The sequence below is a fragment of the Somniosus microcephalus genome, chromosome 9, assembly GCF_052327205.1.
Source record: "Somniosus microcephalus isolate GS21.2 chromosome 9, FLI_Smic_1.0, whole genome shotgun sequence".
Classification (NCBI taxonomy): Eukaryota; Metazoa; Chordata; class Chondrichthyes; order Squaliformes; family Somniosidae; genus Somniosus; species Somniosus microcephalus.
In genome coordinates, this window is record NC_140995.1 from 128,724,943 (window position 1) to 128,741,498 (window position 16,556).

The following is a 16,556-nucleotide window of genomic DNA, read 5'->3' on the forward strand; positions in this document are numbered from 1 at the left end:
GAATCCCAAAGCTACCCTGAATCCCAAAGCCCATGCCAACAACAACTTGCATTTATGTAGCACCTTAACATAGTAAAATATCCCACGGCGCTTCACATGAGCGTTATCAACCAAAATTTGCCACATGAGATATTAGGGCAGATGATCAAAAGCTTGGTCAAAGAGGTCGGTTTTAAGAAGTGGCTTAAAGGAAGAAAGAGAGGTGGAGGGATTTATGGAGGAAATTCCAGAGCTTAGGACCTAGGCAGCTGAAGGCACGGCCGCCAGTGATGGAGCAATTAAAATCGGGGATGCCCAAGAGGCCAGAATTGGCAGAGTGCAGAGATCTCGGGGGGGATTGTAGAGGTAGGGAGGGATGAGGCCATGGAGGGATTTGAAAACAAGGATGAGAATTTTAAAATCGAGGCAATGCTTGACTGAGAGCCAATGTAGGTCAGCGAGCAGTGGGAGGAGATGGGTGAGCGGGACTTGGTGTGAGTTAGGACATGGAGTTTTGGATGACCTCAAGTTTATGGAGGGTAGAACGTGGTAGGCCGGCCAGGAGTGCATTGGAATAGTCAAATCTAGAGCTAACAAAGGCATGGATGAGGGTTTTGCCAGCAGAAAAGCTGAGGCAAGGGCGGAGATGGGCAATGTTGCAGAGGTGAAAATAGGTGGTCTTAGTGATGGCACGAATATGAGGTAGGAAGTTCATCTTGGGGTCAAATATGACACCAAGGTTGCGAACAGACTGGTTCAGCCTCAAACAGTTGCCAGGGAGAGGGATGGAGTCGGTGGCAAGGGAACGGAGTTTGTGGTGTGGACCGAAGACAATGGCTTCGGTCTTCCCAATATTTCTGCTCATCCAGTGCTGGATGTTGGACAAGCAGTCTGACAGTTTAGAAACAGTGGAGGGGTCAAGAGAGGTGGAGGAGAGGTAGAGCTGGGTATCGTCAAGCTACATGTGGAAACTGGCACTGTATCGTCGGATGATGTCGCCGAGGGGCAGCATGTAGATGAGAAATAGGATGGGGCCAAGGATAGATCCTTGGGGGGGCACCAGAGGTAACGGAGCGGGAAGAGAAACCATTGCAGGGGATTCTCTGGCTACGACTGTAAAGATAAGAATGGAACCAGGCGAGTGCAGTCACACCCAGCTGGACGACGGCGGAGAGGCGTTCGAGAAGGATGGAGTGGTCAACTGTGTCAAAGGCTGGATACAGATCGAGAAGGACGAGGAAAGATAGTTTACCTTTGTCACGGTCACATAGGATGTCATTTGTGACTTTGATAGGCATTTCGGTACTGTGGGAGGGAAGGAAATGTGATTGGAGGGATTCAAATGAGGAGTTCTGGGAAAGATGGGCACGGATTTGGGAGGCAACATGTTCAAGAACTTGTGGAGAGGAAAGGAAGGTTGGAGATGGGGCAATTGTTTGCAACAACGGAGGTGTCAAGGGTTGTTTTTTTGAGAGGGGTGATGGCAGCAGCTTAGAAGGAGAGGGGACAGTACCTGAGGAGGGAGACCGTTAAGAATATCAGCAAACATGGGAGCCAGGAAGGGAAGTTGCTGGTCAGCAGTTTAGTGGGAATAAGGTTGAGAGAGCAGGAACTGGGTGTCATCGACGAGATGAGCTCGGAGAGGGCATGGAGGGCAATAGGAGAGAAACTAGAGAAATATGCAAATTCAGAGATAGGGCAGAGGGGGGCGAGGAGACCAAGAGAAATTTCAGCCCAGTGGGCTAGGGAAAGGGAGGAAAGTAGCAGAGGCAGCTGAATGGATGTTCTCAATCTTTGTAACCAAAAAGTCCATGAGCTCTTTGCACTTATTGTTGGAGGTAAGGGAGGTGGAGACAGGGGAGAGGGGTTTGAGGTAAGGGAGGTGGAGGCAGGGGAGAGGGTTTCGCGAAGACGGTTTGTGGTGGAGAACAGAATCCGGGTTTTATCTTTGCCTTCCTGGATGATCTTCGAATAGTCAGCAGTTTTGGCAAAGGAGAGCAGGACCCAACAGTGTTTTATGTGGTCCAGCCAGCTCTGGCGATGAATGGCTAAACCAGTTGTCTGCCAAAGATGTTCAAATCTGCATCCCTTGGACTTAAGGGAGCTGAGATGAGGTGTATACTGGGAGAATCTACTGGGGTGAGAGAGTATAATGGTTTTAATGGGGACAGGGGCATCAAAGGTGGTGGAGAGGGTGTTATTTAGCAAATCAGTAGCTGCAGAAATGTCATGAAGGCTAGATAATTGGTCATTTGAAAGTGCAGTGGTAAGGGATTGAGGGAGAGTTTTTTTCCAGGGGTGGACACAAAGAAGTGGGGTCGGGAGGAGGAAGGGGAATATGGGCAGAGAGTGATATAAGGAAATAATCAGTGATTGCCTTATCAATGATAGTAATGAGGCCATGTGAGATGATGAGATTCAGGGGGTGGTCATGTGTATGGGTAGAAGAGTTTATATGGAGGAAGAGATTAAGGGAGGAAAGGATAGTAGTGAACTCAGAGGAGGGAGAACAGGAAGAGTTGAGGTGCAGGTTGAAATCACCGAGGACGAGAAGTTGCTCGGTGTAGAGGGAGGAAAGCAGAAACGGTATCTCGGTCAGAAAAGTTTTATGGTATTTGGGTGGGCAGTAGTGAGCGAGGATTTTAAATGAAAGGTGAGAAGGGTGGGATAAGGTGAGATGCTCAAAGGAGAAGTTGCCAAAGGAGTAGGAAGACCGACCAAGGTGTGATTTAGAGATAAGAGCTACACCAGCACTGTGGCGGTTTGAGTGGGACAAATGGTGGGAAGTACAGCCAGGCGGGGAAGCTTGATCAAGGGGAACGGTGTCATCACCCCTCAACCATGTCTGTGTCATGGCCATGATGTCACTATGATCGTCCACAATAAGCTCATGGATGGCAAGGCCCTTATTCACAAGTGAACATACATTTTGAAGGGAAATGCGAAGAGGGATGATGATAGCTGATCTACTGGCAGAGTCCAAAGGGTTAGAGCTGGGAAGGACTGGAAGGAAGTTGGCAAGATTAGCCCCCAGAAGGCACGCGGGGCAGGGAGAAAATAGGATTGGGCAATTGGGGTTGCTACTCATTAGGAGGCAGCGACGACTGTCTCGACAGGCCTTTCAGGAGGATGCCGAGGGAGGCACAGAGGGAAGCTGTAAGATTATTTGCGGGAATCAATTCTGGAACGGCAGCGGGAGAGTAGGAAAGACGATGAGTACTGAAGTATTGGGGGTTTGTGAGGATAGAATACCAAAGGGTGGAGAAAAGAAAGGAGGCATGATGTTGGGAGAGGTAGCGAGAGGAAAAAAGGAAAGAGAGAGAGATGAAAAGAAATAGAAATGGTGGGCTCGGGTCCAGAGCTGCAGCCAAAAACGCGCATGCGGATGGACACTGGGAAACAAAGCATGGTTACTTGCTAATTCGAGAGCACTGGGAGTAGAGAGGAGACAACATGTTAGAAAAACTAGATTTAAAGTCAGAGGTCTGATAAAGTTGATGGTTGGGTGAATCAGCGACTAGATGATAGCCAGGTGAGTGAGACCAGGGGTTGTTTGACTGGCAAAGCATTGAGGTGTGAATTTCCAATAATTTAAATGTTTCCTGTGGCAATATTAGAACCCCAATTTTTCTACATGGAGATAAATCGGTCTCTGGTGCCTGTGGATGGATCTCGCAGGAAATCACCGATTGATAAATCTAAAAGTCACAGTAATGAAACTCCATTTTTCCAACTGTCAAACTGAGAAACAGAATCGTAGTGAAAACAAGATTGATTGTTTCCTAAATAATTTTAGATTAATTATAAATGAATTTAAAGATAAGTTGAATGAATGAAAAATGTATTAATTATCTTGCTGTCACTGCTGGTGGATCAAAAACCGCAGTGAGAAGCTGCCGTTCAAAACACTGTTGCTCCAACTGATAGTAAAATAAGGCTCTTGGGGTGATTTGATAGAGATTTGATTCTCTTGCGAGTCCTTGAATAGTGAATTTATTGGTCTCAGGCCAGATTTCTGAAGACAATTTGATTCGATATAAATTGATTTGGGCTGCCAAGTCCGATTTTCTCCGGATAAGACTTGACATTGTTGAGCCATTGAAATATAAGGTAACGTTGGGTCTTCCCCAATTATGGAGTCGATTATTACAGCTGATGATTTTTATGTTTTCCCCATATACTCAACTGTACATCAGATAAATTCTGATATGTTCAATTGAAAAAAAATCAGGATAATCGATATTACTGTCTCAGGAGCCGGGATTAGTAATTTAATTATTAATTTCCTCAGACCACTGCCACATTTAAACCATTCATTACCAGTAGCGCCTCGGTCACAGATAACTCAATTGTTCTTTCAAAGAGCTGGCACAGGCACCATGGGCTGAATGGCCTCCTGTGCTCTCTGATTCTATGGTAACCGAAACTCAGTGATTGTGAAGATGGATGGGCTTGGGGTAGCAAGAGCAGACAAAAGGTGGGGGAGATTACGACCTGTGCAGAAACCAACAGGGTAAATGTAAAAAAATACTTAAATTTAAAAAAACTGTAGGGAACAAGACATTAAAAATAAATATACAATATAAACTTGCCTACATCGCCACGTAGTCACACGGACCAAGGAAATGATCTTTTGAGGAGGAGCAATGGCAGAACTGACAGGTAACTATAATGGTGTAAGTATACAAACATGAGAGTTAAAATTAATATCTAGGCATTGCACCCATGCGGGACATCTGGGTATGACAGAAAAGCATGACGAGCAAATTGTGACATGGAAACTAAGTGCAACAAACAGGAAGTGCATGCTATTGTAAGGCTTTTAATATGTTCCAGGTGTATGTATATTTGCGTGCATACATGCTACCAGTTCGCGTTTCATGCTGATTCAGCATTTTGGGAGCCTGGATGTGCATCACCATTTGCTGACGGACATCAGTGTGGACTGGGCTCCTCTGCTCTCAGTGCCACAGTTATCAGAGTCCAGCTGCTTCTCTTCACTCCGTCTGCTCCCAGCCTAGTGACAATGATTCCTGTCTCTATATATTGTAGACTTTAATACTTGTAAGAATAGGAAGGAGTGGGAATTGGGGAAAGGGAGAAATGAATGGATAGAAATGAAGGAGAGAGGAAAGGGGAGAAATAAATGGCAGTGTCCAGGAGAGGGAAGGATTAAATGGATAAAGATAGAGCAAGGGTTGAAGACAAAGGATGGGAGTGGGAATGGGACAATAAAGGAAAGGGGGAAATCAATGGCAATAAAGGGGAAAGGGAATTGGATGGCAGTGAAAGGAAGCAGAAACTGGGAGTGCTGCTTTGGGTTGGGGGAAGAAGGATAGTGCTGGCATGAACTGAGGAAGGGTAAGAGTATCAGCTTGAATTGAGGGAGTTGTAGAGGGAAAGAGTGCCAGCATGAACTGAGGGAGAAAAAGAGTTGGGCTTGAAATGGGCAGGAGGGGTAAGAGTGCCTACTTGAACTGGGTGGGAGGGAAAGAAGAATGCCTGTAGAATTGAAGGGGGAGGGGAAGAATGATGGGTTGAATTGATGGGATAGAGGGAGACGAGCACCATTATTACATCTGTAGCGACTGGGAGGGTTAGAGAAAGTGAGAATGTGTCTGTGTAAGGGTGAAGAGCTGGCTGGGCTACAGTTTCTCAGAACTGTGTCAGTAAAGCGTGCAGGAGTTTGGATGTGAGAAAGTAACTGTTGAGTTTGTGAAGGAATGAGCCATAGAACCTATTCAGAAAAAGACACCATCTTATGAAAGAATTCTGGCCTTATTAAAACAGGACAAACTGGGTTTGGAAATTTAGAAACCGAACGATGGAGAAGCTGTGAAAGAATTCTGGCTATAGAGATAAGATAATTATTGACACTGAATCAATAACCTTATTGAAACAGAAGGTGAAGGGCTCCGACAGGCTGAACTTTTGGGAACAAAACAATGGTTCACCCTGGATAAGGTGTCCTAATTTACACTTTGTAAAGAAGCACATAAGATAAGGAACATCTGCCCTCGTAAAGATGACATTAAGTAAGGAACACCTGCCGTCACACCGTTTTTATATGGTAAACTTCGAACACCTAGAGAGGAGACACGAGTCTGGCTGCGGTGGCAGTAAGAGTTGCAGAGGTCGGCAGAAAAATGACTAGAGATAATTAGCTTGCATCAGCAGAAAACCTTAAAGGAAATACCACTGGGAAAATATATAAATATTGAACTCTCAAATGGGATAACAGACTCGCTTTAATCGGGCAAAGCGATTCTCGGCTTCAGAGGCGGCTCTGTAGTCTACCACTCTTTGTACCTCGGGGATCAAAGGTATTTGATATTGGTGGATATCCTGTAGAACACTAAGAGCTGTAATACTGTAGTGAAGTTAAGATTTAAAAGTAAGATTCTCTGATAAGATTGTAAGTTTTCTCTTTTTGGAACTGTTAATGTTGCGATTGACTCACCAACTGTAAATTGTATGTCGGTTCTTTAATAAACCTGTATTTTTAGAATTGTCTCAAGACTTCTGTATCAAAAACTCGCGAACTCAATCTCTGTACGCTCTTTGGTGAGGAGTTGCAGAATTCTGAGGGAGTTTTCCGGACCCTCATAATATCCAGAACGTTACAGTCTAGCTAAACTTATTAAAAGCGCTATCTGGAGGACGGTAACATACTCGGGTTGTTCCTTTCCTTTAGGGAGAGATAGCCCGGACCTTTAGACCCAATTAAGCGTCTTTAGGATTCGGCTATCTCAAACTTTAGTTGAAAGTGAACGTCTGAGAAATACGCCTGATCCGGGGTAGCCCTAAAGGGGCTAGGACTAGTAATTATCCCTTCAAGGTAACTTTGGGGAACTGATGGTCTGTTCAAAATCCAGTTACCTATGAATTGTGAAATATAAAAATGCTTAAAATTAACCAGAATGTATAATATTTAATGTAAAACATTTTTAAAAATTAAAGGGAGCATGATCCTGGACCCCTCTAGAAATCCACCAACAAATTTTGGATTTCCTTTTAAGACTTTCATGTACAAGTGGAGTAAAGTTGGATATACCTACAAAACCTTTTCCCCCCCCACATACTTATATTGGGGCCATTCTTGAATGGGTGGTTTTTTTTAAACCCTTGGACAACTTGTGCTGGTTTTCTTGGGTTGGTATGTATATATGTATATTCCTGTAATTAAAATTTATAAGCCATAATTTCCATAGTAAATGTGATGTATGGTATCAAAGTGTAAAGATGGAAAAAATGCAAAAATATTGAAGAATATTGTCCAATTAAAGTAAGACTAAAACTTGCCTTTCCCTGTAAAAGGGTGAAATAATCTAGTAATTTGGTACACATGAGAGAACTCCATAAACTCAACAATTAGATATAAAAATGATATATAGACTATATAAAATCCATGCAGGAGTGCCCATATTGCCTCGGGGTAAATCCACTGCATAATATGCCATTGACCCATACAGTTGACAGAGCCACAGTCTGTGCTAAGTTTGCTGAGCTCAACTGGTATATGGGGACACTAAATTGAGCTCTGTGCCCCTGAGCTGGGGGGAGGGAGGGTGGAGGGTGTCGGTGTGGCAGTAATGAAGCATGTGTCCTGTTCTTGATTACTGTTGAGTTACACCTGGTGAAAAGTGAAAGTACATGGTTTTGGATAAGGGCAGAATCAGGCTTGCCCACTTTCCCCCCCTCCCCCCCACACACTTTTGCATTGCTTGGTTGAGATACCATAGAGCTGTGCTCCTGCAGGAGTCACCACATTTGAGTGGGGTGGGGAGGGGGGGGGTCAGAAGAGTCTTGTGTGTTGATCACCATTGAGTGCTTTTGCCTTTTTTTTTACAGGAATGCTGCTTTTTTGAGAATCCAAAGATACTTTTTATAGATTTTGTTTTTAAATTAAATGAGATTTTTTATTTTCTTCATCACCAAACTAAAGCATTTTGTTTTACTCGCCAGAAAATGATTATTTTGAACTGCCGAAGGAAAATTGAAAAATATTTACAGCCTATAAAACAAAAAAAAAGATTGTGCTGCACACACTGGTAAATTGAACTTTATATCTTTTCTCTCAAAGTGCTTACCAAGTTGTTGTTGAAGAAGTGAATTCCCGTAGATCTAAAAGGGAGGCAAGCACAGCAGAGTGCTTCCAGATTCCAGTCACCTATCAAACTGCTGCAACTCGAGGGTCACCATACTATTACGCTGCAGAGCTTCCTCCTAGTGGAATTTCTGAACAAACTCCTTTTACAGTGGGTGACAATAAAACCTACAATGGTTTTTGGAATCCTCCATTGACCCCCAGAAAAGGATATCACATACACTTCCAAGCTGTGAGCAGCGTTGAAAAGGTAAGTGGTGTGCATTAGTGATTAGAAGATTTCACCTTGTCTGATCATTTGCTGGAATTTCTGAGTGAATTTTGTGTTTTGCCCAAAAAACATCTCTAAATGCCAGGTGAGAAAATCCTTGCAAGTGTTCCAGTAGATTAAAGCAAAAATACTCGAGAGACAAAATAGAAAATGATTCCAAGACCCCTTTCCATGCTTGCTTACCATGCTAATGTAAAACATATTGAGCATATAAATATTCCATGTTTCTGTCAGGATTAGCTACAATGAAGATTTGTAAATTCAATATGCATCGCCAGAAGAGTTTTGTTCAGTGTAGTGCCATGATTCATTCTTGATGGGAAAAAATATGTAAAAATATTCAGGGAATAACTCGGTGGTTAAAGTATTTTTCCAAAATGAATGGCAAGGGTCGTATTCTAATTAAACAGGTCTCCTTTGATGCAGTGTAAATGCAACTCTAATATGGATAAGGCTAAATTTACCCGGTCTTAGCCCAGCAAACATTAAATGACAAAATCTGCCTCTTTGCAATTCATTTTAAAAGTATCCCTGTGCTTTGACTTATAAACTTATACCTGGGGTTATTTATAAGTGGGGAAAGGTACAAAACAAAATTAAATATTGCATATGCTTCTAGGCATGAGTGACTTTATAATTCATAAATGATGTACTTGCCAGTCAATCACAACAGCTTCACAAATATGAGCCATAAATGTAATTCCGTGGTGTGTTTTGTTTTTATTTAATATTTTGAATTAGAAAAAACAGTTTGTAAAATGCTGATGACAGTGTAATAGGATTGAACGATCAGCTGATAGATTTGAGGCACTCTTATTTTGGTGCTTGTTTCACTTATGACCCTTAACTGAAAGGAAGGGAATAGTAAAAGAGCAGTTAGTTTATTCCTACATTTCTGTTGAATTTGATTCTTCCTCAGTAGTGAAAGTATTTTTTCTCTCTCTCTCTCTTTCGCCATCTCTCATTCTTCTAAATAAGTCTCAGTCCACTTCCAAGCGAACACAGGTCCAAGGGCTGCTTGTGATTTGGCTCTGAATGCCTAAACTAGTTCTGCGGGAAACAGAAATGACACAGTATGGCGGTAATTTATTTTATTGAATGCTGGGGTTAAGCATAATCATCAGTAATTTGCTTGGGAGTTCTCCTGATCCACCACCCTAATTTCAGCTGAATATTGGCGTCAACCCTGGATGCACCGTGTAAACTGGGTTTCTGCCAACATTACAGTGGCCAATACACAGAACCCCCAAAGGAATACAATTGGATAAAATTGTTGTATTACTGTGGTGGTAAAACATTTGGCCTAAATTTAATGTAGGCTCAATCCTGATGTCTGCAACATTGATATATAATTAAATGTTTCATTTCTAACCCCCACATTCTCTCCCCACCCTCCACCCCGAGCACCAGGCATCAACTCTACATTTGATATTGCCATGCACCCAATTTACTTTCTGCAATAAATTATACACCACTAGCAGGGGGGGCCCGGTGTCGCCAAGGCAGTTTAGAGGGCCGTACGGTTGACGGCCAGCCGCTGCCGCTCCCCCGCTCTGTGTCTCGGGCCGCGCAGTTGACGGCCGCCCGCTGCCGCTCCCCCGCTCTGTGTCACTCTTTCCCTCCCTGACCCTCTCTCTCTCTCCCTCCCCCCTCTCTCCCTGCCCTCTCTCCCTGCCCCTCTCTCTCTCCCTGCCCCTCTCTCTCTCCCTGCCCCCCTCTCTCTCCCTGCCCCCCTCTCTCTCCCTGCCCCCCTCTCTCTCCCTGCCCCCCTCTCTCTCCCTGCCCCCCTCTCTCTCCCTGCCCCCCTCTCTCTCCCTGCCCCCCTCTCTCTCCCTGCCCCCCTCTCTCTCCCTGCCCCCCTCTCTCTCCCTGCCCCCCTCTCTCTCCCTGCCCCCCTCTCTCTCCCTGCCCCCCTCTCTCTCCCTGCCCCCCTCTCTCTCCCTGCCCCCCTCTCTCTCCCTGCCCCCCTCTCTCTCCCTGCCCCCCTCTCTCTCCCTGCCCCCCTCTCTCTCCCTGCCCCCCTCTCTCTCCCTGCCCCCCTCTCTCTCCCTGCCCCCCTCTCTCTCCCTGCCCCCCTCTCTCTCCCTGCCCCCCTCTCTCTCCCTGCCCCCCTCTCTCTCCCTGCCCCCCTCTCTCTCCCTGCCCCCCTCTCTCTCCCTGCCCCCCTCTCTCTCCCTGCCCCCCTCTCTCTCCCTGCCCCCCTCTCTCTCCCTGCCCCCCTCTCTCTCCCTGCCCCCCTCTCTCTCCCTGCCCCCCTCTCTCTCCCTGCCCCCCTCTCTCTCCCTGCCCCCCTCTCTCTCCCTGCCCCCCTCTCTCTCCCTGCCCCCCTCTCTCTCCCTGCCCCCCTCTCTCTCCCTGCCCCCCTCTCTCTCCCTGCCCCCCTCTCTCTCCCTGCCCCCCTCTCTCTCCCTGCCCCCCTCTCTCTCCCTGCCCCCCTCTCTCTCCCTGCCCCCCTCTCTCTCCCTGCCCCCCTCTCTCTCCCTGCCCCCCTCTCTCTCCCTGCCCCCCTCTCTCTCCCTGCCCCCCTCTCTCTCCCTGCCCCCCTCTCTCTCCCTGCCCCCCTCTCTCTCCCTGCCCCCCTCTCTCTCCCTGCCCCCCTCTCTCTCCCTGCCCCCCTCTCTCTCCCTGCCCCCCTCTCTCTCCCTGCCCCCCTCTCTCCCTGCCCCCCCTCTCTCCCTGCCCCCCCTCTCTCTCCCTGCCCCCCTCTCTCTCCCTGCCCCCCCTCTCTCTCCCTGCCCCCCCTCTCTCTCCCTGCCCCCCCTCTCTCTCCCTGCCCCCCCTCTCCCTGCCCCCCCTCTCCCTGCCCCCTCTCTCTCCCTGCCCCCCTCTCTCTCCCTGCCCCCCTCTCTCTCCCTGCCCCCCTCTCTCTCCCTGCCCCCCTCTCTCTCCCTGCCCCCCTCTCTCTCCCTGCCCCCCTCTCTCTCCCTGCCCCCCTCTCTCTCCCTGCCCCCCTCTCTCTCCCTGCCCCCCTCTCTCTCCCTGCCCCCCTCTCTCTCCTGCCCCCCTCTCTCTCCCTGCCCCCCTCTCTCTCCCTGCCCCCCTCTCTCTCCCTGCCCCCCTCTCTCTCCCTGCCCCCCTCTCTCTCCCTGCCCCCCTCTCTCTCCCTGCCCCCCTCTCTCTCCCTGCCCCCCTCTCTCTCCCTGCCCCCCTCTCTCTCCCTGCCCCCCCTCTCTCTCCCTGCCCCCCTCTCTCTCCCTGCCCCCCTCTCTCTCCCTGCCCCCCTCTCTCTCCCTGCCCCCCTCTCTCTCCCTGCCCCCCTCTCTCTCCCTGCCCCCCTCTCTCTCCCTGCCCCCCTCTCTCTCCCTGCCCCCCTCTCTCTCCCTGCCCCCCTCTCTCTCCCTGCCCCCCTCTCTCTCCCTGCCCCCCTCTCTCTCCCTGCCCCCCTCTCTCTCCCTGCCCCCCTCTCTCTCCCTGCCCCCCTCTCTCTCCCTGCCCCCCTCTCTCTCCCTGCCCCCCTCTCTCTCCCTGCCCCCCTCTCTCTCCCTGCCCCCCTCTCTCTCCCTGCCCCCCTCTCTCTCCCTGCCCCCCTCTCTCTCCCTGCCCCCCTCTCTCTCCCTGCCCCCCCTCTCTCCCTGCCCCCCCTCTCTCCCTGCCCCCCTCTCTCTCTCCCTGCCCCCCCTCTCTCTCTCTCCCTGCCCCTCTCTCTCTCTCCCTGCCCCCCTCTCTCTCTCCCTGCCCCCCTCTCTCTCTCCCTGCCCCCCTCTCTCTCTCCCTGCCCCCCTCTCTCTCTCCCTGCCCCCCTCTCTCTCTCCCTGCCCCCCTCTCTCTCTCCCTGCCCCCTCTCTCTCCTGCCCCTCTCTCCCTGCCCCCCTCTCTCTCTCCCTGCCCCCCTCTCTCTCTCCCTGCCCCCCTCTCTCTTTCCCCCCTCTCTCTCTTTCCCCCCCTCTCTCTCTTTCCCCCCCCTCTCTCTCTTTCCCCCCTCTCTCTCTTTCCCCCCCTCTCTCTCTTTCCCCCCTCTCTCTCTTTCCCCCCTCTCTCTCTTTCCCCCCTCTCTCTCTTTCCCCCCTCTCTCTCTTTCTCCCCTCTCTCTCTTTCTCCCCCCCTCTCTCTCTTTCTCCCCCCCTCTCTCTCTTTCTCCCCCCTCTCTCTCTTTCTCCCCCCCTCTCTCTTTCCCCCCCTCTCTCTCTTTCCCCCCCTCTCTCTCTTTCCCCCCCCTCTCTCTTTCCCCCCCTCTCTCTTTCCCCCCCCCTCTCTCTTTCCCCCCCTCTCTCTCTTTCCCCCCCTCTCTCTCTTCCCCCCCCCTCTCTCTCTTTCCCCCCCTCTCTCTCTTCCCCCCCCTCTCTCTCTTTCCCCCCCTCTCTCTCTTTCCCCCCTCTCTCTCTCTTTCCCTCCCCTCTCTTTCCCCCCCTCTCTCTCTTCCCCCCCCTCTCTCTCTTTCCCCCCCTCTCTCTCTTTCCCCCCTCTCTCTCTCTTTCCCTCCCCTCTCTTTCCCCCCCATCTCTCTCCCTGCCCCTGTCTGTCCCCTCTCTCTCTCCCTCCCTCCCCCTCTTTTGGCACCCGGGGAAGGGCTTTGAAAATGGAGCCTGGCCGCGGTGGCCGTGCGCGGCCTAGCGCTTCAGGCCCGGCCGGGCTCTCGGGCCGAGACTGACCCCAGCTGAGCTCCCGGTGCGGCGGGCCGCGCGGTTAACGGCCGGCCGCTGCCGCTCCCCTGCCCACTCTGTGCCTCGGGCAGAGCGGTTGTCAGGCCTGGCTCGAGTGACCCCAACTCACCTGCTGCTCCGGAGGGCCGGGAGTGGGATACTGTGCCGGAGCTGCAATGTGGGGGTTTGTTTTGCTGGTGCTGTCGCTCGTCCTGAGATTTTGTCTTTTTTAATTCTCCTTCTCGATCATTAGTACTGGTTATAGAGTCACAGAGTTTTACAGCACAGAAAGAGGCACATTGTGTCTGCGCCGGCCATCAAGCCCGGTCTATTCTAATCCCATTTTCCAGCACTTGGTCTGTAGCCTTGTATGCTATGGCGTTTCAAGTGCTCATCTAAATGCTTCTTGAATGTTGTGAGGGTTCAGTTCCAGATTCCAACCACCCTTTTTCCTCAAATCCCCTCTAAACCTCCTGCCCCTTACCTTGAAACTATGCCCCCTGGTTATTGACTCCTCTACTAAGGGGAAAAGCTCCTTTCTATCTACCCTATCTATGCCCCTCATAATTTTGTACACCTCAATCAGGTCCCCCCTCAGCCTTCTCTGCTCTAAGGAAAACAACCCCAGCCTGTCCAGTCTCTCTGCATAGCTGAAGCACTCCAGCCCAGGTAACATCCTGATGAATCTCCTCTGCACCCTCTCCAATGCAATCACATCCCTCCTATAGTGTGGTGACCAGAACTGCACACAGTATTCCAGCTGTGGCCTAACTAGCGTTTTGTACAGCTCCGTCATAACCTCCCTGCTCTTATATTCTATGCCTCGGTTAATGAAGGCAAGTATCCCATATGCGTTTTTAACCACCTTAACTACCTGTCGTGCTGCCTTCAGGGACCTATGTACATGCACACCAAGGTCTCTCTGATCCTCTGTCCTACCAATGGGTTTTCCACTGGGAGTGCCCCTATCTAAGTTGCGTGGAAGAAAAAGAGGGGGACCAACAAAGGGATGCCGGACAGGTCAGCCTGCACAAAAAATGCTCTGTGCCCACCTATCAAGACCTTTGCACCCCATCTGCAGATAGAGGTGGCCAGACCTCACTTTGGTAGGCAGTTACATAGAAACATAGAAGATAGGAGCAGGAGTAGGCCATTCGGCCCCTCGAGCCTGCTCCGCCATTCAATGCGATCATGGCTGATCATCCAAGTTCAGTACCCGGTCCCTGCTTCCTCCCCATATCCCTTGATCCCTTTAGCCTTAAGAAATATATCCAACTCCTTCTTGAATATATTTAATGAATTGGCCTCTACTGCCTTCTGTGGTAGAGAATTCCACAGGTTCACCACTCTCTGGGTGAAGAAATTCCTCCTCATTTCTGTCCTAAAAGGCCTACCCCTTATCCTTAGACTGTGACCCCTGGTTCTGGATTCCCCTACCATCAGGAACATCCTTCCTGCATCTAGTCTGTCCAGTCCTGCCAGAATTTTATAAGTTTCAATGAGATCCCCTCTCATTCTTCTAAACTCCAGCGAGTACAAGCCCAATCTCTCCTCATACGTCATTCCTGCCATCCCAGGTATCAGCCTGGTGAATCTTCGTTGAACTCCTTCCATGGCAAGAATATCCTTCCTCAGATAAGACGACCAAAACTGCACACAATACTCAAGATGTGGTATCAACAAGGCCCTGTACAATTGCAGCAAGACATCCTTGTTCTTGTACTCAAACCCTCTCGCTATGAAGGCCAACATGCCATTTGCCTTCTTAACCGCCTGCTGCACCTGCATGCTTACCTGCAGCGACTGGTGCACAAGGACACCCAGGTCTCGTTGCACTTCCCCTTCTCCCAATCTATTGCCATTCAGATAATAATCTGCCTTCCTGTTTTTGACACCAAAGTGGATAACCTCACATTTATCCACGTTATATTGCATCTGCCATGCTTCTGCCCAATCACCCAACCTGTCCAAATCATCCTGTAGTTTCTCGGCATCCTCCTCACAGCACACACGCCCACCCAGCTTTGTGTCGTCTGCAAATTTGGAGATATTACATCTAGTTCCCTTGTCTAGATCATTAATATATATTGTGAATAGCTGGGGTCCAAGGACCGATCCCTGCGGTACCCCACTAGTCACTGCCTGCCACTCGGAAAAAGACCCGTTTACTCCAACTCTTTGCTTTCTATCTGCCAACCAGTTCTCTATCCAAGTCAATACCTTGCCCCCAATCCCATGTGCCTTAACTTTACATGCTAATCTCTTATGTGGGACCTTATCGAAAGCCTTCTGGAAGTCCAAATACACCACATCCACTGGTTCTCCCTTATCGATTTTACTAGTTACATCCTCAAAAAATTCCAGTAGATTAGTCAAGCACGATTTACCTTTTGTAAATCCATGTTGACTTTGTCCGATCCTGTCACTGTTTTCCAAGTGCTCTGCTGTTACATCTTTTATAATTGACTTCACCAATCCTTTTCTCTTCACATATCTATAAAAGCTTTTACAGTCAGTTTTTATGTTCCCCGCAAGCTTACTCTCATATTGTATTTTCCCTTTCTTAATTAATACCTTTGTCCTCCTTTGTTGAATCCTAAACTGCTCCCAATCCTCTGGATTGCTGCTTTTTTGGCCAATTTATATGTCCTCTCCTTGGGTCTTATGTTATCCCTAATTTCCCTCATTAGCCATGGTTGAGTCACCTTTTTTGTTTTATTTTTATGCCAAACTGGGATGAACAGATTCTGTAGTTCATCCATGCGGCCTTTGAATGTTTGCCATTGCCTATCCACCGTTAACCCTTTGAGTGACATTCCCCAATCAATCCTACCCAATTCGCACCTCAGACCATCGTAGTTTCCTTTATTTAAATTCAGGACCCTAGTCTCTGAGTCAACTACTTCATTCTCCATCTTAATGAAGAATTCGATCATACAGGTAGACTATCCTTTATCCGAAAACCTCGGGACCAGCCGTGATTCGGTTTTCGGAAAATTTCGGATTTCGGAAGGTATTTTATAAGACTGGGAAATTTGTCGAGTGGGGGTCGGCGGGGATCCGTGGGAGTCGGGGTCGCGGGGGGGGTCGGCGGGAGTCGGGGTCGGCGGGGGACCACGGGGGTCGGGGTCGTGCGCACGACTTACGCTGACCCTCTGCTCAGCGTAAGTTGTGCGCCACTCTGGTCATGTCATGCGCACGACTTACGCTGAACGAAAAAACCTTCTGTTTTTAGAGGGTTTCGGTTTTCGGAAGTTCGGATAAAAGGTAGTCTACCTGTATTATGATCGCTCCAACCCAAGGGGCCTCGTACAACAAGATTACTAATTAACCCTTTCTCGTTACATAATACCCAGTCTAAGATGGCCTGATCTCTGGTTGGTTCCTCGACATATTGGTCCAGGAAACTATCCCGTAAACACTCCAGGAATTCCTCCTCCACAGTATTGTTACTAGTTTGCTTAGCCCAATCTATATGTAGATTAAAGTCACCCATGATGACTGCTGTGCCCTTTTTGCACGCTTCTCTAATTTCCCTTTTAATGCCATCCCCAACCTCCACATTACTGTTTGGAGGTCTATATACCACTCCCACTAACGTTTTCTGCCCCTTGGTATT

At 49.0% G+C, this 16,556-nt stretch overlaps 1 protein-coding gene across 8 annotated transcripts in view; it reads left to right on the forward strand.

The window, feature by feature from the left end:
* The window catches only part of ptprk (protein tyrosine phosphatase receptor type K), a 702,201-nt gene that overhangs the window by 530,375 nt on the left and 155,270 nt on the right, over positions 1-16,556 (forward strand). For all 8 annotated transcript variants that reach the window (XM_085997159.1, XM_085997160.1, XM_085997163.1 and 5 more), the window contains exon 12: positions 8,063-8,336. In XM_085997159.1, the coding sequence (XP_085853285.1) occupies positions 8,063-8,336 (274 nt within the window). The remainder of the gene's footprint in view (positions 1-8,062; positions 8,337-16,556) is intronic.